Here is a 27,429-nt window from a genome sequence, read left to right on the forward strand (position 1 = left end):
ATATACATATTGTGTATATATATATACAAACCCTGTTTCCATATGAGTTGGGAAATTGTGTTAGATGTAAATATAAACGGAATACAATGATTTGCAAATCATTTTCAACCCATATTCAGTTGAATATGCTACAAAGACAACATATTTGATGTTCAAACTGATAAACTTTTTTTTTTTGCAAATAATCATTAACTTTAGAATTTTATGCCAGCGACACGTGACAAAGAAGTTGGGAAAGGTGGCAATAAATACTGATAAAGTTGAGGAATGCTCATCAAACACTTATTTGGAACATCCCACAGGTGTGCAGGCTAATTGGGAACAGGTGAGTGCCATGATTGGGTATAAAAACAGCTTCCCAAAAAATGCTCAGTCTTTCACAAGAAAGGATGGGGCGAGGTACTCCCCTTTGTCCACAACTTGCTAGAGCAAATAGTCAAACCGTTTAAGAACAACGTTTCTCAAAGTGCAATTGCAAGAAATTTAGGGATTTCAACATCTACGGTCCATAATATCATCAAAAGGTTCAGAGAATCTGGAGAAATCACTCCACGTAAGCGGCATGGTCGGAAACCAACATTGAATGACCGTGACCTTCGATCCCTCAGACGGCACTGTATCAAAAACAGACATCAATCTCTAAAGGATATCACCACATGGGTTCAGGAACACTTCAGAAAACCACTGTCACTAAATACAGTTTGTCGCTACATCTGTAAGTGCAAGTCTTCTCTGGGCCCAAGATCATCTAAGATGGACTCATGCAAAGTGGAAAAGTGTTCTATGGTCTGACGAGTCCACATTTCAAATTGTTTTTGGAAATATTCGACATTGTGTCATCCGGACCAAAGGGGAAGCCAACCATCCAGACTATTATCGACGCAAAGTTTAAAAGCCAGCATCTGTGATGGTATGGGGTTGCATTAGTGCCCAAGGCATGGGTAACTTACACATCTGTGAAGGCACCATTAATGCTGAAAGGTACATACAGGTTTTGGAACAACATATGCTGCCATCTAAGCGCCGTCTTTTTCATGGACGCCCCTGCTTATTTCAGCAAGACAATGCCAAGCCACATTCAGCACGTGTTACAACAGCGTGGCTTCGTAAAAAAAGAGTGCGGGAACTTTCCTGGCCCGCCTGCAGTCCAGACCTGTCTCCCATCGAAAATGTGTGGCGCATTATGAAGCGTAAAATACGACAGCGGAGACCCCGGACTGTTGAACGACTGAAGCTCTACATAAAACAAGAATGGGAAAGAATTCCACTTTCAAAGCTTCAACGATTACTTTCCTCAGTTCCCAATCATTTATCGAGTGTTGTTAAAAGAAAAGGTGACGTAACACAGTGGTGAACATGCCCTTTCCCAACTACTTTGGCACGTGTTGCAGCCATGAAATTCTAAGTTAATTATTATTTGCAAAAAAAAAATACAGTTTATGAGTTTGAACATCAAATATCTTGTCTTTGTAGTGCATTCAATTGAATATGGGTTGAAAGGGATTTGCAAATCATTGTATTCCGTTTATATTTACATCTAACACAATTTCCCAAATCATATGGAAACGGGGTTTGTACATACATACATACATACATACATACATACATACATACATTCCATTTCACAGTAAAAAAAGATCCAATAACTAAATGAAAAAGTAATGGAAAAGAGGGAATTACTACTAATTTGTATCCCTGTGGTCATTACTGTCCACAAATACTTTCAAATTCTTGAAATTGGGCGCAACAGGTTAGACCAAGTGTCAACCATCACTTCTAGGTTTTGGTGCAAAGCACTTTGTGTTGCCAATTGCCTGTGCATTAAAAGTGTGACATAAAGTTTGGTTGATTGAAGCATGCAGCAAAAGTTTGTCGTCAATTTCTAAGGATTTTACGAAGTCAAATTTCTACAGTTGTCAAAATTACAATAATAATACTTTAATGTGGAGGAATCCATTGTCATTATTATTCTGTTCAAAGTTTTTCATGCAAAAAGAACATTAGCTGCGCAAAATACAGCACGTTCACTCTCTCCGTAGGAAATTTGAGTACCCTCCAAAAAACATGAAACAGTTGACCAACAAAGTTTTATGCGCACTCTGCAGAAAGGAGCTTTCTTTTCACCAAAATACTTCCATCTTAGAATAGCACATTAATAAGACAAAAGGACTAACAAGTCAACATATTTCAGGCATGTGTTCATTTGGTCTTTCACTCTCCTAATGAATAATTACTAGGGATGGATATTGTTTACCTTTTAACTGACGCCAGTACTAAATTGGTACTTGAAAAACACTGTTAGTGTTGTTTAAAGGGAAACTGAACCGCTACTTAAAAATTTAAAACATACTAATTTTTGTGGATGAACAAAACAAAATTTGAAATAATTTTTATTATGTTATTTTGTGACATTCAAATTGAACAGACTAATAATACTTCAATTACATACATTTAATACATAAAAAATATGTAATAACATCCCCAACAAATGGTCATAATTATTGCAGTAATACAGAACATAGAAAACATGCAAAATGTGACTTTTTTAATATTGATGCTCGTAACTATGAGGGTTTGTGAATACAATTTTGCTTTTTGTAACCGTCATTAGTGCAAAATGATGACTCAGAATCAGAATCAGAAATACTTTATTAATCCCTGAGGGGAAATTAAGACTGCTGTGTTGTTGTTGTGGAAACTAGCTATCCTAGCGCTGCAGGACTAGCGGTGTTATGAGGGTTGCTGTTGGCGTTTTGAGAATTGTAATATGATTAAAAAGAGTGTCGGATTCAGTGAGCTTCTATCAGAATGCTAAATTATTTATAAGACCTCACTTTGCAGGTGGCTGAGACTTCTTCTTTTTCCGGTGTGGGTACCACTGCTTCCGTCTGCACTGGTACAATTATTGAACCAGGTTTTGGTGCCCATTCTTACTAATTACAAAAGTTTTCACTTTCCTTTTCTTTGATGCACTGCCATCAGTAGAGTCTGGGACATAATGAAGGGCAACAAGTTAATTAAAAGACTAAAAGTGATGCCCTTCCTCAGTGTAGTGACCCGCGACAACGTATCCTTTCGCCTACGCACTGGTTGTTTTTCTTTCTGTACAGCATTAATAATAGATGGGAGTGTGTCGTAACCATTAAATGTCATAACGCTTAATGTAAAACAAGAACTGCTTGTATATTGTATAATAATACAAATATAAACCTTTGCTGCTCTCAAAGTATTTTACAAATAACACTTGCTAACCTAAGAGCATCTTAGACATGAGAATGAACAAACGGAAAGAGGGAAGGGAAAGGAGTGTTCTGGCAATGTCAGGAAAGGCATGAGATAGGGACAAAGGCCAGCGAGAAGAGAAAGAGAGGGGTGGGACGTAGCGAGCTGCCACTGCATTCCGACACGTCACATTCCTGTTCACATCTGGCTGCAATACACACGCACCCTGTTACTGACAATCCTTTGCTCTCTTTCACAGACACGCAAGATGTAAAGGTCTGTGACCCGCCTATACACAGGCGCGCACATACGACAGACATAATAACACAGACATACCTGCTACACCTATATTTCAACATGACCAGTTTCATCACATCCCATCCCATCCCATCCCATCCATCCATCACATTTGAAATTCAACACTTTCTCTATGCTTTGCTTAAAGGCCTACTGACATGAATTTTTTTTTATTTAAACGGGGATAGCAGATCCATTCTATGTGTCATACTTGATCATTTCGCGATATTGCCATATTTTTGCTGAAAGGATTTAGTTGAGAACATCGACGATAAAGTTCGCAACTTTTGGTCACTGATAAAAAAAGCCTTGCCTGTACCGGAAGTAGCGTGACGTCGCAGGTTGAAAGGCTCCTCACATTTCCCCATTGTTTACACCAGCACCGAGAGCGATTCGGACCGAGAAAGCGACGATTACCCCATTAATTTGAACGGGGATGAAAGATTCGTGGATGAGGAACGTGAGAGTGAAGGACTAGAGTGCAGTGCAGGACGTATCTTTTTTCGCTCTGACCGTATCTTAGGTACAAGGGCTCATTGGATTCCACACTTTCTCCTTTTTCTATTGTGGATCACGGATTTGTATTTTAAACCACCTCGGATACTATATCCTCTTGAAAATGAGAGTCGAGAACGCGAAATGGACATTCACAGTGACTTTTATCTCAATGACAATACATCGGCAAAGCACTTTAGCTACGGAGCTAACGTGATAGCATCGGGCTTAACTGCAGATAGAAACAAAAGAAATAAACCCCTGACTGGAAGGATAGACAGAAAATCAACAATACTATTAAACCATGGACCTGTAACTACACGGTTAATGCTTTCCAGCCTGGCGAAGCTTAACAATGCTGTTGCTAACGACACCATTGAAGCTAACTTAGCTACGGGACCTCACAGAGCTATGCTAAAAACATTAGCTATCCACCTACGCCAGCCAGCCCTCATCTGCTCATCAACACCCGTGCTCACCTGCGTTCCAGCGATCGACGGAGCGACGAAGGACTTTACCCGATCATCGATGCGGTCGGCGGCTAGCGTCGGATAGCGTGTCTGCTATCCAAGTCAAAGTCCTCCTGGTTGTGTTGCTGCAGCCATCTGCTAATACACCGATCCCACCTACAGCTTTCTTCTTTGCAGTCTTCATTGTTCATTAAACAAATTGCAAAAGATTCACCAACACAGATGTCCAGAATACTGTGGAATTTTGCGATGAAAACAGAGCTTTTTGTATTGGATACAATGGTGTCCGAATACTTCCGTTTCAACGATTGACGTCACGTGCATACGTCATCATACATAGACGTTTTCAACCGGAAGTTTCGCGGGAAATTTAAAATGGCACTTTATAAGTTAACCCGGCCGTATTGGCATGTGTTGCAATGTTAATATTTCATCATTGATATATAAACTATCAGACTGTGTGGTCGGTAGTAGTGGGTTTCAGTAGGCCTTTAAACGACTGCCCGTTCTTCAATATCACCAGGTCTCTGTCCATCAGAATCCCAGCAGTCGTTCAGTGGCTCAGCAGACAAAAAGCGACCCTACTTCCTCTGTGATTCAGCAATGTTGCATGTTCCCATGTGCTTCCGCCCTCTACAACTGAAATCTGATCCCACTATTTGCAAGCATACACACATGTGCTCAAACACACAGGAACAGTAAGCACAGGGAAGACTGCATGGGTTGATGTGTGTGGTCCGCCTGCGAGCATGTGTGTCTCTCTAGAGAAGGAAAGCCAGTAGAGGGGGCCGCTGAGGGAGCGAACTTAGATGTTGAGAGACAGGTGGACAGGCCAGTGGTCATAGACTGACTGTCTCCGCTCAGGGCAATGTCCTGGCAGGTGGGAACGTCTGTCAAAAATCAAGCAGCATGTGCGCTACTGTTGTAAATATAGGCACACTCTGTGGCAAATGTAGCTTGAAAGGCGGCTGGTGTTTCCGTGTGATCCTTTGCGTAAGTGTGTTTGCTTACTGTCAAAGTGACCGTGCCTCTGTCGGAAGGTGGACTGTAGATTGGTGCTAAGCCTGGAGACAGGAGCTTTGATCTCATAGTGACTCTGCTGGCTCAGCTTCTCCTCCATCTCCACCGTGCAGCAGGAGTAACCCTGCGGACAAACTTTGAGGGACGCTGCTGAAAGAGATGAGAAAGGAAGTATGTAAGAACAAGACCTTGCATCACACTATTATTGAATCAGAAAAATTCTCACACACTTTGGTGTCAAAAGACCATATGGGTGTTTTTATGTATTTCTTCTTTAAGATAAATGTCTCAATTTCATGTCAAAGCAACAAGTGGCATTGAAGGCACTAATCAGGCAAAACCTCTTAGGCAATTATGTTTTAGAAAAGAAAATACCTTACAATATTTCAGTGTTTGGTAGTGGGTTGCAAGGTTCTACATGACCTCATCAAATGTGCATAACTTGCCATGACACGTGTGCATTTAATGGCATGACAGTTTGTTTTTGATTACCGAGTAAATACATGGTGTAAAACCACTTCAAAGTTCCTGTCTTTCACTTTTAATGCGTATCGCATGGGTATTAGGAGATGAGTCACTATACATACCGCCAACTAACAGCTACCACCAAACTTATTTGTGTCAGTTCAAAAAAGGAATGTATGGGGAACACTGCAATTTGTTCATTAAAAATACCATGCAATAACCCCATCAACTAGAAATTAAGTTCAACACTTAACTCATAAAAGATGAGAATCCAGCCATGATTGAAAGGTGAGAGGATTAGCTATGTAAGGTAATGGAGTCCAGCTAAGTGCATGTTGATGCAAATTAACTTCAAATTGTCACTCTTCACCTAAACCCACAAATCACCAAGAATTCAATTTTAAATAAATGTAAATTCCATGGTGAATCAAGTCTTAGCATCAAAGAAGGAAGCAAGGGTTATTGGTATTTTTGAAGTGATCCTGAAAAGACGTACATTATCTGGGGAACAACTGCCAATGTCAATCGAGTCTATTGACACCTCTGCGAATTATTCACTTCTCATAACACACGTGTAACTTTGACACATCAGAAACTGTCACGTGTACATTTTGACAATAATTACGAAGAAGCAGCAAGGGAAAAAATAATGCAAAGTTGCAGCTGTAATGATGTTTTGTTTCAAATGGTGGCTGCTGGCCTTTTGGAGAACACAGGGCTTCTTTCACGCCAGGTATGCAACAACACTGGTTACTTTTCCGCAACTAGAGTTGTGTGTGCACAGGGTCTTGCAACTTGCATAACTCACATGTCAAGGGTAAGAGCTTTCATTCCAAAAAAAACAACAAAAACATATTGAGAGCTCTGCGATTGCACAGTAATTAAATCATCTTATTTCACATTCTTGCTATTCCCCATTGTGCAAGTCATACTGTAAGTGTTAACTAGATTGAACTGTCTATTAATCTCGCTCAGTGGTCTCCAACACACAGCTCTGGAGCTGCATGCAGCTTTTCTGCCTGCTTGTTGTGGCCCCCTCAGATTTTTTTTAACCCAGAAGTGAGAAAAGTTTGCATTCTTAAAAAAGAGTTCTACAATTTCGGACTGTGAGGCCGTGAATGCACACAGGCTGGGTTTTGAGGTGCAAAGAAGGCAAGAAAAAGAGACTGACAGCATGTGTGTTCAGTTCAGCTTCTTGAGTGTGGAAACCCCTTGGGTAATCAAACCATGAATACTTGCCAAAAAAAATAAGAAAAGGAAAAAGTTTAATTTCACAGATTGCTTTTCCTGTAAAACAAAAAATTAAAAAGATGAACACTTTTAAAAGTTTTTAAGTTGTGTTATATTTTGCAGCTCTATACTATTTTCTTTAGTGGAAGAGGCAGCAAAATGTCTCTTTTGATAGTCAAGGTTGCAGACCTCTGATCTAGCTACTGTTTTAAAAATACTGAAAATAAGAAATTATGTAATAATAGGAATAAGTACTAGTACAAAGTAGCAGAATAGAGTCAGAAGTGACTCACAGACAATTGTTAAAAAGGTAGCGTCCAACAGAAGGATGCACCCTGGCATCATAAACTGAACTTTGTCTGGGATCAAGTCCATATAGGCCTCCGGTGACTTCTCTCATAGTCTTTTCCCCAAACTCATCAGTCTCCAGCCCTTGTCCACCCCAGCAGACCCCCTCCTGTACACACATTGAAATGCGCAAGCAGAGTTGGCAGCCCCAACTTAAACATATTCACACATCACATCACTGTTCAACACATGGCTCTTTGTACCGGTATGATTGGAGGCACTGGGAGCACAGGGTACACACACACTCTGAACTCTTAGGTCTAACTGCCATCCAGGCCCTCCACCCTCCTGCAGGGGCCACACGGCACAGCAGTACAATCAAAAGAGCTATGTCCACATGGAAAATAGCCCTACTTACCAAAGTACACAAATAAAAGTGAGATGGCCGATATTTCACAGGAATGTCTATACAAATGTCGTATTGTTAGCTTGAATACACTCAGAAACCTCGAGATTCTTAGCTCATGCATACTTTGTAGGCCAATTTCTTGGCTTCCTGGTAGAACATACTCCAGACTGAGGCACAACAAAGTGAGAGCCAATTGAAGTCAGCATTATGCTCAACTTTGTGTTTTAGTGTTACTTATTCACCGCTAGCTTGGCCATTCAATTCCCTCCAGTAACTGACATAAATGTAGTCTTTGTCTGATGAGAGAACTTCATGTTTCTTTAAGAGGCCTCTTGACTGTCCAAGTCCAAAAAGACGCAACGCCAGGCTGTAACTCTGAAGGAGAAAACAGCCATTTATGGTGGTCAAAACAAGGGAACAGCACCTTGTAAACAAACATGTGACTGTGTGTCATGGCATTCATCAACACTCCACTACTTCTCCGACTTTCTTTTGTGGGGAGACCACCATCCCCTTTAAATGGCTCATAAAATAAGTCACTTCCCTTTGACATTGTCCTGCCTCTTAAACACTGGTCTCAGAGGAAGGATGGTGGGGGAGGTGAAAACGCCTTACAGACAAAAAACAGATTAGACACCTCGCCGGCCCCTCTGCCTGCCATCATTTGCCCCTGAACCAGACAGACATCAGGGTGAAGCCCCCCCACCCACCCACGGCCTGCATGCCTTCCGCCTCGACCACCACCACCACCCTGCAGGCTTAACCAGCAAGGTCAGGGGTTAACAGCCACTCATCTGAGAAAGGTCCTGTCCTCTGACCACCCCCTTGTCCACCAGCCTGCACATCCACAGTAACCCACCTTTCAAACCTCAATCATCCAATAATAATGCCACTACCATACATTCTTCCAGACATACTGGTAATTAAGAGCCGTAAATGTCGCAAACACATGCAAGAGAGTATAAATAGAAAAGCCTAGTGGTCAATGCAGTAAATCTAAAGACATGATGTCTCTCAAATATTATTTTTTTACTCTCCTGAACTCAGGATATTTCTAAAACTATTTAGCACAGCCGTAAAGGAGGCCATAGTGTAATGCTTGTTGACCGTTTGCTTGCTTTTATGGCTGCTTGGAGCCTTGTGGTTTGATGCAATTTTCAGAACTTCCACACAGTCAACATTTGTAAATGATTAAATGATACACACTGGACTTTGCCTATAAATTATGTACATATTAATTCAGACTACAAAGGATGTTTGTAATGTAAAACTGTGGAAACATGCTAAAAGCTAACACTTAAATTTCAACACATGATGTATGACTATAAAATGACTGGTATGTGAAATACAGCACCAAACATACTTGGTGAAATAAGTGACATGACACGTGAACACAAAGGCTGACTGTCAATTAACATCAGGTGCTCCTTGCTCTAACATGCATAGTATAGTGCTGACAGTCAAGTGAGCGTTACTGCAGCCCTGCAGCCATAACATTCCTCCAAATCTCAATCTACAGAGTAATTTTCCCCGGATTTCCATGTCCTGTGGTGCACAATCCCATGAGCCAAACCTGTTGACTTCTGAAGACTTTGCAGTGCTGCTTTTTAAGACGTGAAGGTTTAATTCATAAGCATGTCATCACAAAGATTTGTGCGCTGCCAGCAGAGTTAAGATTGAGTTTAGCTCAGTAAAGATTTAGGAAACGAAGCGTCATTTTAAGGAGGTAAATAGTCAGCAATTGGCCTCACAAAATAATTTTCTTAGATTATTTCTTGTTCCAGAATGTTAACAAATCATCCAGCTCTTTCTCTGTATCCTTTATTCTCCTAGTGTGGTCTACATCTGTGGTTGGATATTTTGTAAAACTTTAGTCACTAAAATATGTTACAATTGGCATCCAGTCAGTGATTTATGACTGTAGTCATTATTCTGCCCACAAAAAACAACTTGTTTTTAAATACACCATCTCAAAAGGCTTTTCTTAGCAGCTTTTTTAACGATAACTTCGGAAAAGCCATCATTCCATATTTGTTAAGATGTGTCACTTTGAAATTAAATTCAAACATCTGTTGGCCCTGTGATGAGTTGGCGACTTGTCCAGGGTGTACCTCGCCTTCTGCCCGAGTGGAGCTGCGATAAACTCCAGCAGCCCCCGCAACCCAGAGAGGGACAAGCGGTAGAAAATGGATGGATGGATGGATCTTGCAATGAGCAAAATAATAAGATGCTTTGAAGGGCCCTTGATTGTGCAGGGCTTAAAGGGACTCTCCTCTTAGACGAAACTTTGGAGATATTAAAATAAAACTTGTGAAAGTTGTCGGAAATGTTGGAGGCAGGAGCCAAACCCATTCTTAATACCATTTAGTTTGACTATAATATTTGGTGAAGTTCAATACATTATTTCCACAGCATATTGCAAAGAATCCTTTCACTATGTGAGATGAGGGCTTTAGTCTCTACTTTACAACCTTTGGGAGTAGCCGCAGGAGGGGGGAAGGTTACAAACCCCCACATATTCACATCAAGCAGCCACACGGTCCAACCGCAGTCTCTTGCTCGAGGGCACCATGCCAGTCATAGCTGAAGGAGGTAATGTGCCTCTTGTTCACGTTCCCTATCCAGATTTTTTTTTACCGGTCTTCGATGTCAAAGCTGCCCAAAACACAACTTTACATTTTACTTTACACACACACTTTCTGTCCTTGCTGCGGGTTCAACCTTTTAGATGTTACAAAAAACTAGGGCTTCATTGAATGACTACTAGTCAACTAATCATCATACCAACTAGGGTTGTACGGTATACCGGTACTAATAAAGTACCGCGATACTAATTGATTGAAATCGGTCCTTCAACAATCGCTATTTTTTCCGAATCAAAATACATATTCATAGATTACATATAGTTTATTATTTGCGCACTATTGACAAGTGATGCACCCAAAATTTGGTCGTCTTAAATAGACTTCGCTCACCAAAACCGGATGTGCCACTTTCGCTGGCAACTGCATTTTTCCCGGCGCACACGAGTAACGTAGCTCGCCCAAAGCTGACGAAAAACTCACATACGGGTCACTTTTAGGTCGCATTGTGTTTAGACTGAAGTCACATTTGAAAAGATCAGATTCCAATTGGATTCCAATTCCTACCACCTGATGTGGCCTGAATCTGATGCCAAAAAATCAGATTTGAAGCACTTTGGAGTGTTTAGACTGGCAAAAAAAATCAGATCTGTGTCACTTGAGGGCAAAAAAATCAGATTTGATGTGCAATGGAAACGGGGCCATAGACATGTGCTAACAATAAGCACAAGATGATTACTTCATTAATAAATACTTATTGTGTTAATTGTGGTGCTAATTAGGCTGCTACTAAAATAAAACTATTAACAATGTTCATTTAAATGCAAGGACAGGCAAATGCTGATCAAAACAAACTCATGTTTCAACCACAGAATGCAGGTTGAATACAATAGATCGCCATTCCTCTTGATCTTGTTTCGTTCTGACACATTTGCAGCAGTTGAGTTTGGTCTAGTCTTTGATGTTGGCGGTCCACTTTGCTCTGGGCCTCCCTCTTATTCTCTTTCCATCTATTTTGCTTTCTATCAGCTGTCTTTGTATGCCATCTTTTCTGATTATATGGCCAAAATATTTTAGTTTCCATGTTTTAATTGTGTTTAGTAGTAGTTTATTAAATAGCAGCTGTGAAAACAAACAGCAAAACAACAATAAAGTGAAGTGAAGTGAATTACATTTATATAGCGCTTTTTCTCAAGTGACTCAAAGCGCTTTACATTGTGAAACCCAATATCTAAGTTACATTTAAACCAGTGTGGGTGGCACTGGGAGCAGGTGGGTAAAGTGTCTTGCCCAAGGACACAACGGCAGTGACTAGGATGGCGGAAGCGGGAATTGAACCTGCAACCCTCAAGTTGCTGGCACGGCCACTCTACCAACCGAGCTATACCGCCCCACAAAAAGCTACCTAGTTTTCTCAAAAAACATCATTTTGTGATTATGGTGAATTTAGAAAGCTAGACATCTATATACACAAAGTTTAGTTGGTGGACTTTGCCTAAAATAAAAAGAATACAAAGTCTCTCTTTTGTCAGCCAGCTAGGGAACACGCTTACCAAGCGGACCGTATCCTCCAGATGTCTAACATGCATCTCCGCTTTAAAGGCCTACTGAAATGATTTTTTTTTATTTAAACGGGAATAGCAGATCCATTCTATGTGTCATACTTGATCATTTCGCGATATTGCCATATTTTTGCTGAAAAGATTTAGTAGAGAAAATCGACGATAAAGTTCGCAACTTTTGCTCGCTGATAAAAAAAAGCCTTGCCTGTACCGGAAGTAGCGTGACGTCACAGGAGCTAGTATTCCTCACAATTCCCCATTGTTTACAATGGAGCGAGAGAGATTTGGACCGAGAAAGTGACGATTACCCCATTAATTTGAGCGAGGATGAAAGATTCGTAGATGAGGAACGTTACAGTGAAGGACATGAGAGGCAGTGATGGACGTATCTTTTTTCGCTCTGACCGTAACTTATGTACAAGCTGGCTCATTGGATTCCACACTCTCTCCTTTTTCTATTGTAGATCACAGATTTGTATTTTAAACCACCTCAGATACTATATCCTCTTGAAATCGAGAGTCGAGAACGCGAAATGGACATTCACAGTGACTGAACATGTAAATGCACGATTAATAATATTCAGCTTTGCGAAGCTAAAAAAAAATAGAAGCTAACCTAGCTACTTAGCCAACGTGATAGCATCTGTCTCAAATGCAGATAGAAACTAAATTTAAAAAAACCCTGACTGGATGGATAGACAGAAGATAAAAAATACTATTAAACCATGAACATGTAAATACACGATTAATAATATTCAGCTTTGCGAAGCTAAAAAAAAAAAAAGAAGCTAACTTAGCTACGTAGCCAACATGATAGCATCTGTCTCAAATGCAGATAGAAACTAAATTTTAAAAAACCCTGACTGGATGGATGGACAGAAGATAAAAAATACTATTAAACCATGAACATGTAAATACACGATTAATAATATTCAGCTTTTCGAAGCTAAAAAAATAGAAGCTAACCTAGCTACGTAGCCAACTTGATAGCATAGCAGTCTCAAATGCATATAGAAACTAAATTAAAAAAAACCTGACTGGATGGATAGACAGAAGATCAAAAATACTATTAAACCATGAACATGTAAATACACGATTAATAATATTCAGCTTTTCGAAGCCAAAAAAATAGAAGCTAACCTAGCTACGTAGCCAACTTGATAGCATAGCAGTGTCAAATGCAGATAGAAACTAAATTTAAAAAAAACCTGACTGGATGGATAGATAGAAGATCAAAAATACTATTAAACCATGAACATGTAAATACACGATTAATAATATTCAGCTAGGCGAAGCTAAAAAAATAGAAGCTAACTTAGATGCGGCGGCGGGCTTACTCACTGTAGTGCGTCTGCTATCCTGCTCAAAACACAACACAACCTCCTGGTGTTGGTGTTGCTGTAGTCCGCCGCTCCACCGATCGCACCTACAACTTTCTTATTTGCAGTCTCCATTGTCCATTAAAAATGCTGTTGCTAACGACGCTAAGGCTAATTTAGCAACCGGACCTCACAGAACTATGATAAAACATTAGCGCTCCACCTACGCCAGCCAGCCCTCATCTTCCCATCAACAGCCGTGCTCACCTGCGTTCCAGCGATCAACGGCGCGACTAAGGACTTCATCCGTGGGTTTGGTGGCAAGCATCGGCTAGGCGTAGTAAGTAGTCCTTGTTGTGTTGCTGTAAGTATTGTACTTAGCCGCTAATACACAGATCGATCCCACCTACAACATTCTTCTTTGCAGCCTCCATTGTTCATTAAACAAATTGCAAAAGATTCACCAACACAGATGTCCAGAATACTGTGGAATTTTGTCGAAGAAAACAAGAGGCTTTTCTATCGGGTCCGATGGGGTCCAACCACTTCCGTTGCTTTTGTGACGTCACGCGCATAAATCACATCCAAAGGAGTTTTTCAACCGGAAGTGTGGCGGGAATTTTAAAATTGCACTTTATAAGTTAACCCGGCCGTATTGGCATGTGTTGCAATGTTAAGATTTCATCATTGATATATAAACTATCAGACTGTGTGGTTGGTAGTAGTGGCTTTCAGTAGGCCTTTAAATGCCCCCACATCACACATACTGTCATGAAAAGCAAGGTCCGCGTTATACTTTGAGCAAGTTATTCAAGTATTTGACGTGTTTTGGGTGAAATATTCCAATTCTTTTTTTAGAGCCGCAAATAGTGAAAAAGGACACGAAAGATGCTTGGAGGATTATGAGTCATTGTTCATCTAAACGGGAATGGTGACAAGATTATAACAGTCAGCATCCTAGACAGCAGACATTGTACGGTAAGGAATGTTTTATTATGTTTGTTGGCTCTCATAATGTCTGCAGTGAGTTTTAATTAGTGATGTAGTTGGAAAAAAATGAAACGTGATTCCTAAATTGATCAAAATACGGAAATATAAAAAATTATGAATGTTCCCGTTGTCATGTCTTTCATTATGATTGTGAATGATAAGCAAAATCCCCAAAAAGTGCAGTTCCCCTTTCAAAATTGGCAACCACAAATCATGCAGCATTTAATACAATGTCAATAAAGGTTTGTATTCTATTCTAGATTATGGAAGGCTATATGTAATATGTAAAATAATTGTAAACTGTTCTTTGAGTGCAATAAGAAAACATGTGTTTAATGCACCTTTTAATTGTAATCCCAATCTTTTAAAATTGTTCTTGGAGTGCAGTAAGAAACATGCTTAATCATAAGTTTTATCATAAGATTTTCTGTTTAAGTCAATGACATTTTTTTGGGGTCGCCTTTATTTTGAAAAATATAAAAAAAGTATTGAAATACATAACGATATACATTTTGGTGCCAACATATTGGTGCCGGGACAACTCTAGGTGGGACAAACGTGCAAATGTAACTATGTAGTAGCTTACGTGCCCGAACGTAAACTATGCAGTGACGTAGCAAGTGTTGTCTCAATTCCTAGGGAAGATAACAAAGCTGAACACATTGTTTCGTATCGTTTGGCAAGGTGATAAACTGTAAGTAGGTTAGATATAATTACTGAATATGATTAAAATCAACAGTAAGATTACTGATTCAGTGTCAATATTTGAGCCCATGCCCTATTCCAAAGGCTCGCTACCTTGAAAAAAAGGTCAAATTGATGGAACTGATCCATATGAGCATGTCCAATGGACAAGAGGTTAGAGTAAGATGCCACCATTGTCAAAGCCAAACTTGTCTAAAACTGAGCAGTTTTTATATCCATCCATTTTTTATTTTACACTGGTAAAGAATTTCCAAATGCAAAGTCTTTAAGACACATTGTTATGTATGCGAGATGAAGTGAGGGTGCCCTGCCTCATTTCATAAGCAGTTTTCCCTGAAAAAAATAGGCCCATTATTACTTTTAAATACTTTTGATCGCTGTGCTACTTCTCTGACAATAATGCTAATTTATTTGTGTGCTTACCCGTGGCAGCAAGTAAACAAACATGCTTTTTTCCAAAATACTCTAAGTTGTTTGCAGCTTGAAGCTAGCTTAGCTATTGCTAACAGCCTACTAAATACCAAAGTACCTGTGAAACTGAATTAAACATGCTTTGATACAAACTTACCAGGGTGAAAATGCCATGAATACACCAACATGTACCAGGTGATGGCTTTAAAAGTGAAATTTGATTGACTAACGGCTGCTATCCAGGCTATTTATTGTCTCTTTATTAGCTCTCTATCTTGAGTTCCTTGGTTTTGCTTTCACACTGGAAATAAGGAAAAATCTCACCAAATCTTTTATTTTTCCTGAAGCGGTCATGACGATTGTGGCAGTTAATGATGCCGCACGTCCGCGCCAAGTTGTAAACTTGTTGAAGAACAAAACTTTAGTACAGAGTCTTGCATTCAGCCATGTAAATAAGCTATTCATAGGCCCGCAAGATCCACAATGCATTGCATTTACTACGTCACACTTTCAAGCCCTACAGGGAGACAATGTTAACAGCATTATGTTGCAAGTGGACACCATTATTAGAACCTGAGCTGTTCATATGGAGATAATCAGGGCATGGCAAAACTTCTACCTACTTTGTCTCCACATGTCAGCTTCTTACAAAAATAGTGTAATGACAAGTTTATAGCCATAGAGCCAAACCAATAATGGGTTTCAGCCCTCATGAGGAGAGTTTAAAGGAGCAAGAATGTGCTGGAAGGGGACACCTCAATCCGCCTCAAGTATATTGACAAAGCCGCGGGTATCAATGCCAATGCTTGTCCCTTTCTCTGCTTTTGTTAAAGGTCGCAACAACTACTCGCCAAGCATAAATTAATCTAGAGATGAGTGGCTAAAAATGTGGCTTCAGATTTACACGTACCATGACAGATATTAATGATAAGATCTTAAATTAGTGTGAAATTAGCTTCCTGTCTTTATTTGGCATTGAGCAGGAAATTCCATAAAAAAGCTGCAGACTTGCTGACCTGTGTGGGGAACTCATTTTAGTGCACTGATCTAGCTGTCACATGACTCCATACATTACTAGTTAGCATGTCAAGAAAAAACAAAAGGCAGGGGCTTTAAGTTTTGTATAAAAAGGTTTGCACCAACTATAAGAAAAGTCAGGAAACTTGTTGATTGGTCCAAATGTTAATACAAAACAACAAATACATGAAACATATGTGACATCCATTTGGAGTAAGTAAGCCTTTCAAAACAGGGCATACTTCCATATAAATGTCCTTAATGTATTATCCTTGCAATGAAGGGATTTGTCTTTCCATCTACTCTTGCTATTTGAAGATTCATGTAGTGTCTGTAACTAATGACGGGCTTATTATAAGTTGGCTAACGATCAGGAGCAGACTGATCCATGGCTATGACTAAACTCTGTTCCGACCTGGTATCAACTTATGTTCTGAGTGATACAATCACGAGTAGACCGCTTCAAACTAAAGTTACTTGAGAATGCCTTGAGGACATCTTAGACAAAAGACAACTGTTACTACCGAGATGCAAATTGACCACACAACTTAGGTACATTATTCGGCAAATATGTTGTTTAGGGGCGTGACAGTACATGTACTCATAGTTTAGGGGTGTAACAGTACATACATTCGTAATCAGAATTTTTAGGGCGAAACATTAGAAATGGTACAGAGGTGTACCTACTTCTTAAATGGAACAGATTGAGTGAAATGTAACTTTTTTTGAAATGTTGTCTATCTTTCACAATCCCTATCAGAGACAAGAACGCATTTTGTTTTTCTTTTTTTAACCATTCTAACTCATAAACAAACGTTAGCACAAGCCTGCTCACAAAAGAGTCAATTGGAGTCGCGCTATTTTGCCTATTCAGCATTCTAAAAAATAACCAAACAGTTCCAGCAACGTTTTAAATACACACTGTAAGTACATATGTAATGTAATAACAGGCACATTCATAATGACAAGTATTAATTAAGCATTTTGCCCGTTTTAAGCATATGGTGGCGTTTCATAGACGTATCACAACGTTTGTTTTTCCCTCTAACAACAACAACAAACCTACTACTTACAGCATATTTTGTGAGAGACAACAAAGACTACTTTGGGACAAATTATGACCCAGAACCTTATATCTTTTAGCCCGAATATAAGAAGGAAGAGCAACAAGTTTTAGAAGCTGTGTGCTAAACAGATGCAGCTTTAGCAAAAACACTATAAGCAACATGCAGTAGTAGGGATGGGAATCGAAATCGAAAACAGGTTCTTTTCAGAACCCGTTTCCAGTGTATCAATTCCTTGGAATCGTTTGCCATTTTTCCGTTCTCTTTTCGATTCTTTCAGGTGGGGATGAAGTCATTACGCCACATGTGTAGGGATGTCAGATTGCAAAATGGCGCAACATACGCTCTAAAATGGACTGATTGCAACAGCGCTACTTGTAATAATTATAAGGTTGCTAGGTCATCAAGAGAACATACGAGCAATATGCCGTAACATTTGGACACAGCATGCAATAATTATAAATGGAAGTCATGCTTTTAACCGTTCCTATCTAATCCCAGCAGCAGTAATGCTAGCACGTCATCTGAATACATCAGGTATTAACTAACATCTCCTATCATGTTAGCGCTTTTATTTGTTCAATTGAAATGAATGCCTTTATAGTGTAAAAGTCTATTCATGTCAGCAATTAACTTCAAATGTGAAAATCTGTGATATTAACTCATTAAATGCAAAGTGAGATATGTCAAACCTTTATTTCTTATTAGTTTGATCATCATGGCTTACAGTTTTTGAAACCTTATATTTGCTGAAATTTTTAATTTAAAGTTTTCCTAAACTGTAACTCATAATCATCAAAATTATAACCAATAAAGGCTCGACATTTCTCACTTTGCATGTAATAAGTTAGTATCACCTGTTACTAAATGTTACATTCTTGTGTAATTTGCACATGAATAACTTCTACAGAAGAATATTAATGTATTATATTTATTTACAAAAAAGTTTTTTTTTTCCTACGTGCCTCTTGAGACCTCGTTGTCGGCTTTGTAGGGTAATTTTACCTCTAAACTAGGGTTGTCCCGATACCAATAATTTAGTACAGATACCAAAATGTATATTGATACTTTTCCAAATAAAGGAAACTATGAAAAATTTCAATATTGGCTTTATTTTAACAGAAAATCTAACAGCACATTAAAAACTCACAGTCAAAGAACAATTTTACAAGGTTAAAATATAAATTAAAAGGCATTGAAATGGCATCGACCCTGAAGGGAACATCTTCCCTGTGCTCCTCGACGACAGTCTGCACCGGACCGAACAGCAGGACAGGTGTAACAACTACATTTTTACCTGTCAGTTTTTATAACTCCTTGTGCAGATCTGAATGCTTATTATTTAAATGTTCAATTTCATCTGGTTCTCCTCTGTAGTCAACTGCTGTGGTATAGGATCTAGGAGTGATGCACAGTACTGCAATGATATCATTCTGTCGTGTATACTGATCTATCTCCTCTTTGATATTCTCTAGATCGATGTTATCTTGTTGGAACTGTTGGCGCAATGCTGCATTTTGCTCTTACAGGACCTTCAACTCCTGTCTCACTGCTGTGGGGTCCTCCTGTAGGACCTTCACCTCCAGTCTGTGGTGTGCTCTCTGACAATCTTAATTTCATCGCTGAACTTCTTTATTTTATCAAGAAATGCCTTTCTCAATTTGCCATAATGTTCATTTAGTTTCATCTTTGATTGTAAAGCAGTTGTTCTCAAATAGTGGGGCAGGCCCCCATTGCGGCGCGGTGCGATGCCAGAGGGGGCACGTGTGACTTCGGGGAACATGCTTTTTTTGCCGTACTAGAATATGATGAACTGTAACCATGGTGGAAGACAAGGAAAGACCGATATGTTGTTTTCTTTAATGTTAATAAGCTTACAATGATATGCAGAGGTATAGTTATAACAATTTTAGAGACAAATTATACTATTTATAATTATATGCTATAGTCAAAATAGAGAGGGGGGGCGCAAAATATTTTCTTCTTCCTAGGGGGTCCGTAACAGAGAATATTTGAGAAGCGCTGTTGTAGAGCTACTGTATATTATCTAATCATACTATTTCCTGCATGCTTTCAATTTCAAATCTCATAGATGATTTCAGTTATTCTATTGTTCCCATCATTATTCTCATATTCTGCACCAACTGTCTCACATCGTTCCGCAGATGATCTGTTTCTTGAAATTTAATCAGTAGGTACTGGGATGGGAGTTTTGTTCCAAGTGCGTCTCATAGTTGCTAAGCAGCCGACTGAAAGCCGTTAACATTGTTAGCTATGTCGGCTAGTGGCACTTCTAACTTGAGTTGTGTCAGCCTGTTTTGGAGATCTCTGTGTGATCAAAAACGCTTAAAGTCTGTCCAATATTTCAGGGCCTTATCACTGTGTAGTTTTGGGTTGTGAGTAATCTCATTAAAAGGCTAAATAAATATTTTTCATATATTTGAAGACAAATATTTGTGTCATTGTTCATTACTAATATTAACATTTCAGTTGTTTATTACATGAGACATGCCATTAGCTCTTCTATCCATTTTCCGTGGGTGGCCCGTGCATTATCAATTGGACACCCCCGCTTGACCTTATACATTTGATAGTTTTTAGTGTGAAACATGTACTGTATATTAAATGACAAAATACAAAAATATAGCTTTATTTGGTGTAATGATTGTACTCACATGAAATCATTGATGGAATGTCCACAAGGGAAACTATGGTTGTCATCTATCGAACGTGACAAATCTCCACTACCTAAAGTATATAACAGTATGGAGCTAAACTCACTTATGGTGCTGCTGTAAACTGATCATCTCTGTGTTTGGCCAGTGACCTATTAGCACATTTTCACTTTGGTCCTTGGAGGCAAAACGTTTGGGCACCCCTGTTTTAAACAAAAGCAAAGCAGTTGTACATATTGCATTTTCTTTGTTGCACCGGAAAATGAACCGAGGTACATAATGAACTGTGATTACAGTGTGACTTTACATCACTACTGGATGGTAATCAATCACAGGGTGTCTGTGAGACAACCTGTACAGCCCAGGTTAGGGCTGCACGATTATGGCCAAAATAATAATCACGATCATTTTCATCAATATTGAAATCATGATTTTTAGTCACTATTATTTACTGTTATTTCAACATTTTCTGTTACACTTTCTATTTTAAAGAAACTGTATGTGAACTTGGCTTTCATTTCAAAATGAAACTATTAAAATAATGACTAATAAAATAACATGTACAAAAAATAAAGAGCAAAATTAAAGGGGAACTGCACTTTTTGGGGGGGAATTTTATTGATCGTTCACAATCATAAAAGACATGATGACGGATGGATTTTTTTTTAATGCAGTGTTTCCCACACATTCATTTATTTGTGGCGGCCCGCCACGAAAGAATTACGTTCGCCAAAAATATATATCTTTTTTATTTTATTTTTTAAATTTTTTATTTTTTTTTATTTTTGTTGTCCTGTCCAGCTTCTCAGGCAAATCATATAGTTGATGTAGATGCCCATATAGGCTGTTCAGATTTACTTTACAAAAGACAAGTGTAGGATACTTCTCTTGTTGCCTTATTTGTATTTGACCACTACTGTTTTCTGTTTATTTGTTACTGACTGTGGCAGGACACCTCTGCCTCTGTTTCACTTTATGTTGCTGGTAAATAATATGGTTGTAGTAGTAGGCTAAATTTTAATTATTTAGTATGCACTAATTAAAGGGGCAGAGCTTTAAGAGACATTTTAGCTTTTATATTTTATAAGATATATTTTTTGTAAGAACCACAATTAATAAATATATTTCAGTGAATAACTTATTGTTCAAATCTATATATAAATATGTACATAAAGTGTTGTAATTATATTGTAAAATGGATGGATGGATGGATGGATGGATGGATGGATGGATGGATGGATGGATGGATGGATGGATGGACGTTTAAAACAAAACTGTTATTATTAATTAGTAAGTATAAATTTTTTGAGCCTTTTTAGAGAAAATCATATCATTGTAGTAAATTATGCAAATTACTCGATGATGTCATGGTGACCACGCCCATAGCCACGCCCCCACCACCACAGGTATCTTGGCAGTTTATGGGAAACACTGTAATGCATTCTAAATATTACATAAACGTTAATAAAAGTCATCTTACAGCAGAGCCAATCAGAGCTCCACAATTTCGCCCATAAAATTTGATAAATAACCATTCAAAAAGCACCAACAATTACTTACTTAAAATGTTGTGACTTGAATATTAACCAAGTATTGGTGATATTGTTATTGTAAGCGCTAACGCAGGCTAACCATTTATAGCAGTGACGTAATCACTTCCGTTTGTTTCTATGTTTTTCGTATGTTTGTTTATGTATGTCATCGAGTAGTCTGCTGTTTCCTCGCTTCCCTGCTCTCTGCAAGTTTATTGTAGATAATAAACCGTGCCTTTCACCTGGAAAGTAGATGGCTGAGAATATAATCCGACAAGTTGGGACACGGACTACCATTTAGGACCTGGAACTGGCGAGAACGACAAGAAAAGCGCTTGTTCCCCCCGAACCACCACATAATTTCTTCGTGAGGATTATGACACGTTTTTCATCTAAAAGGGGAATATATGAACATTTGATTATGTTTGTTGGCGCTCATAAAGTCTGCACTGAGCAGAAATCAGTGATGAAGAAAAAAAAAGCAAATGAATGAGCAAAAATTGCCCATTACATCATGTATATAAAACCCTAATGGAGGTGTTTGGATGTTTTTAGGGGTTCTATAGCAGAATTGAATGACTCCCATTGGCTCAATTGTAAGCAGACTATTGATCAAATGTATTTAATATTTAGAATGCAATTTTTTTAAATCCATCTGTCGTCATGTCTTTCATAATGATTGTGAACGATAGGCACAATTTCAAAAAAGTGCAGTTCCCCTTTAAATAAATGCCATTGCAGAGTGCAATCGTAAAGTGCAAACACGTGAAAAAATAAGATTATGCACAAAAGACTCATACACAGGAAGATATTTATTGTACTGCTAACAGTCTACATGTGTCTTTGGCCAATTAAAACATTATTAAGATTGTTACTTTGGCGAGTATTTGAGAGGTGGATGTATATTGGGTTCCTCGGTGCACAGTTGATGTTACGGTCGTTCGTATTTTGGGCACCCCCGCTTTTGCAGCTGTTTCTTTGCGCCGGTAGTGTGCGGCCCGCTCTGTTAGCAACCAGCATTACAAGTGCGGGCGAACAATGGCGGTTGAGAAAAGGAGGGAAGTGTTGTTAATGCTTTACGTGTCTCCGCAACACGATAATTTTTTGGAATGTGCACACCAATAAAGCTTTGCCGTGCAACTCGTTGTGGCATTTGTTGTTGGTTCATCCATGCGGGAGCATTTCCGGGTTTCGGGAAACAAGTGGGATTGCATCGAGAATGGCAACGCACGCGGCCGTGTTTCGGGGTTAAAATGTGTGCCTGTGTTGCTACCTCGTGGGTAACTGTGGGAGTGAAGGACAACGGTGCATTTATTTTCCTAATATTTTCAGGAGCTACTGGCTGATCTACTTCCGACCTATGTTGTCTCTCACATGAGTCCACTGTCTATCGGTCGCCCCCTGGTGGTTGGCTGACTGTTGGTGCTTGGTTTGAAATGCAGCCGAGCCCGTTTTTTACATTTTAATATCGCCGACAATCACCCTCATTTAATCGTGATCACAATTAAAATTTGATTAATTGTGCAACCATAGGCCAGGTAAAACTTAAGTTTTGACCATGATACGTTTCTAATTGTTATATTATAATTATATATATTATAATTAGAATCCACAGCCATATGTGGCAATAGAAAGGCTCTTTAAAGCTGCATGCCACATGAGCAAACCATCCACTTATACAGGAAGTAAAGCAGTTAGGCAGAGGTTTGTCTGGAGCGTTGAGTGAATAAGTTCATGGTTTTGGATAATGACTGTAGAAAACTTTCATATCCATCCATTTATTTTCTATACTAAGTTCTTATCCTCAATAGGGTCGCAGGTGTAAAACATTTCCTTAAATAAATTAGAATAAACCCTTCCACAGAGTGATGTGCGATATGACAATATATTTTGTAATACGATAAAAAATGGTATTATACAATATTCTTCTATACTGTTGTATTGTAATTTTACATTTAAGATCTGGCTAATGTAGTTGCAGCACTGATGCTACTTTGTGGTAGCATTGTTACATCACTCGAAATAACTTTACAGCAAGAGTCAGGTGTATAATGGATGTCAACAACATTTCAAAGACGGAGACCACAATGCAAGCTAAACCAACAAAATTCGAAGAGGAATTGATGCCAAATAGAGGAACTCCTTTGTTTAAATTAAAAAAGGCAGACACAATGGTGGTCTAATCTGAAACACATGCCACAAATGAGTCGTTGCTATTAGCAACTTGAACACATGTATTTATTTCTATCACTTGAAGAATAGTATAGAATAGAAACCGTGTTAAAATACAACAAAATACAAACGTAACCTCAATACCACAATGTGAAGAAAAGAAAAACACACCAAACTAGCCTGACTGAGTACAAAGGCAGCCCTGCAAACACTGAGGGATTACAGATGCCATCTCTAAATTCATATGTGTAGACCCGACCCGAGTATACACTGTCAAAATAATACAAACAAGACTTTGATTTTTAATTGTCTTGTTCTTTTTATATATAAAATGGTATGTACTGTAAATAAAAGGAGAAAATATAAGCAAATTTATGATTATCAAGATTATCGATATACTCTATTTCTCCAAACTGGATTTCTGTTTCTATTATCATTAAATAAAGTAAACAAATACATTTACTTCTATTATCTTTTATTCATGTAGTACAAAATGTTCAAATACATGTATTTATATATTACACATTATGTTTTATCAAAACTATTTTTTAACAACAATTCTCTGCTGTTTTTACAGATTTCGGTACTAGCAAGTTTAATACAAAATAAATAGCTTTTTCAGAAATAATAAAGACTTTCAAATTTTTTTTAAATACCTACTTTAATTTAAAAAATTGCTCTTTGCACAGATTTTTGTAGGTTTTTCAATACAATAGCATGTCCCATAAAACTGTCCATGGGGCTTTTTCAGTACAGCCATGTTGGCTAGCAGTCTGTTATGAGTTTGTCTCTACATGTAGCTTCGACAGGCATTTAAAAAATTCGTGATTCAGAAGGAGAAGCAGTCATTTATAAAAATGGATATTTGACTGTCGAAAATGCTCTCTATCCAATAGACAACAAACACAGAGAGATGCGTAACTAAACTTGATGCTGGCAGTTAGGGATGTAACGATAAACAGTAGAGTGATAAACCGTGGTACAACCCCCGATGGTTAGTATTACCGTTTTGAATTAAAATTATCGTAAAACCATGATTGATGACACTATAATAAATTAATGGACCGGTGATACTGCTCTTTTACTAAAGAAGCATTCTTGCTCGCGCAAGCTCATTAGCTATCTTAAATGATAACACAAATACGAGAGACGTTATCGTCTTTCCCCATTGAGAAAACGACATACACCAATATAAACTTGTCTAAACACACTGCTTTCGTAAAAACTAAACTATTGAATTGTACACATTGGGCATACAGACTAGGCTATCTTAGAGTGATCGCTCTGTACTCGAAAGGAATAATAACAGGAAGTGAACTCGCATGATGTCATATAAATCGGAAGTGATGCGCCCAAAACCCCCTTTTTATCTATCATTAGAAAACATTCTAAAACCTTTACAAATTAAAACAGAAGGAGATAAACATATTTTAACATTTTAAATTAAAATATGTCTCTTAAGAAGCCAGAACAATATGCTTGGATAAAACATGGTTCAAAGACTTCAAACGGTTCAAAGAGTGTGTATAAGTAATTTTTGAGCACCTTCAATTAGGGCTAGGCAGTATATTACAGTATTACACTTAATACCGGTATATTTCAGAAAGCGGTATATATTTGAGATGGTACCGCCATACCGGTATCTTTTGATGTGCCTTTGTTACGACCGTTTGCTCTTCTCTGCGCCTGACGGGCAAAGCACAGGACATCCTCTTTGGCTCACCCCCGCCACTTGCGTGTTTATGGAGGCTTCTCTGACGCACTATGATGCGCTCTTGGCTATTGGTGAGTGACTACAGCTTTATTTAAACATACACCAACTTGCTTGAGAACCTAAATCTCTCCTTGTAGCGATTTTATCACTAATCTCATCTGTTTATGTTGTTAACTTCTGTTAGCGACTTAGCACAGCAGCTAACGATAGCTCCTCTCTGCTGCTTGCTCCGTTTGTCAAATGTTTAGCTGCCACTTGTTTAAAGTGCCTCTATTGTAGTATTGTGGCTGGGTGGCTTTAAAGTAGTTTTAAATTCAACAACCAGCGGCTTTCACCGCAGTGAGCGAGTAGAAGCTCCATCTATCGCCACGGCTATAAACCTAACATAATGATCAAAATGAACGAAACATGCTTTGACATAGTAACAGCAAAATGATTACTTTATGAGAAAAAACAACACACAAGGTTACTACTTACAAGAAAAATAATCAGAGTGTTCTCAACACTGCTTATTTAGCCGTAAAACACTTAGGCAACCTTAAGCACTTTACAATTTTTTAAATATACCGGTATATACTGTATGCCGCCATTCGGACTAAAAAGATCGCGGTAGTAAGTTGTCTATATCGCCCAGCCATACCTTCAGTAATACCGTGATAATAATGATAACCGTAATCATTTTGGTCACAACAACCGTGACATTAAATTTTCATATCGTAACATCCCTACTAGCAGACCATTTCCGATTACTAAACCAGTTGTGACCTCTAGCCAATTAAAATTATCCACTTGTGAGTGTTCCAAAATGCTGTCCTCCATGTACTTCTACCTAGAAGCGCCTGGGGAGATTCCACAAAATTGAAGCAGCCTCTTACTCTGTTTGACTCTCCCGTCTTAAGCCCGCATCTACAGCTTTGTCTGCAAGCACAAAAGCTCCCTGGCTACACAACTTCCCAGGTCACTGCTTTGTCAGGGTTTAGACTTGCTCCCCCATTTCCCGAGTGCATTTACACATTCAGAAAAAAAGGCCTACCGCTGCTGTCTGGTTATCATCAAAATGTTTCACAGCTTAGCATTATAAAACTAAATGTTTTATGTTTGACGCCGATTTCTATTTGCAAATTTGGGAATAGGATTTACATGTATTTTAATATTTGAGTGGGAATGACAGGAAGCATCTATAGCTGTGCTATTCTACTGCGGACTGGAGCCACATCCGGCCCGGGAATGACAACAAACTAGACCGTCAGTTCAATTAAAAAAACTTTAAAGAGACTTTATCTTTACAGCAGATTCTTAAAAACACTAGAGCGCTGTTGTATAGAGAATCTTTGACAAGCTATTTGGCAGTAGGCCCTTAAAAAGTGCTTCTGTTGTATAGACAGGGCTATTTTTTCCCAAATTTAGTAAAGCTGACAAAATAGACAAAAATCCGATGTCCATTGCAGAGAAAAGGGTTTCTTAGAAATTATACGAAATAAGAAAAATAGTGAAGAGAAAAGTCCAGCCCCTACGGTCCTAAGCTTTCTGGAAATGGCCTCAAAACTATTTAGGTTATTAGCCCTGATCTATAGTTTTCAAATTACCTTATTTTCCGCACTCTAAGGCGCACCGGATTATAAGGCGCACCTTCAATGAATGGCATATTTCAAAACGTTGTTCATATATAAGGCGCACCGGGTTATAAGGCGCACCTATGCATCCATTAGATGGAGCTGCGCTAAAGGGAATGTCAACAAAACAGTCAGATAGGTCAGTCAAACTTTATTAATAGATTACCAAACCAGCGT

General features: G+C 38.6%; 1 protein-coding gene across 1 annotated transcript in view; it reads right to left on the minus strand.

The window, feature by feature from the left end:
- Positions 1–27,429, minus strand: part of gpc4 (glypican 4) — an 82,649-nt gene that overhangs the window by 24,193 nt on the left and 31,027 nt on the right. The window contains exon 2 of the mRNA XM_062045446.1: positions 5,496–5,654. Coding sequence (XP_061901430.1) covers positions 5,496–5,654 — 159 coding nt within the window. The remainder of the gene's footprint in view (positions 1–5,495; positions 5,655–27,429) is intronic.

The sequence above is a fragment of the Entelurus aequoreus genome, linkage group LG04 (assembly GCF_033978785.1).
Source record: "Entelurus aequoreus isolate RoL-2023_Sb linkage group LG04, RoL_Eaeq_v1.1, whole genome shotgun sequence".
Taxonomy (NCBI): domain Eukaryota; kingdom Metazoa; phylum Chordata; class Actinopteri; order Syngnathiformes; family Syngnathidae; genus Entelurus; species Entelurus aequoreus.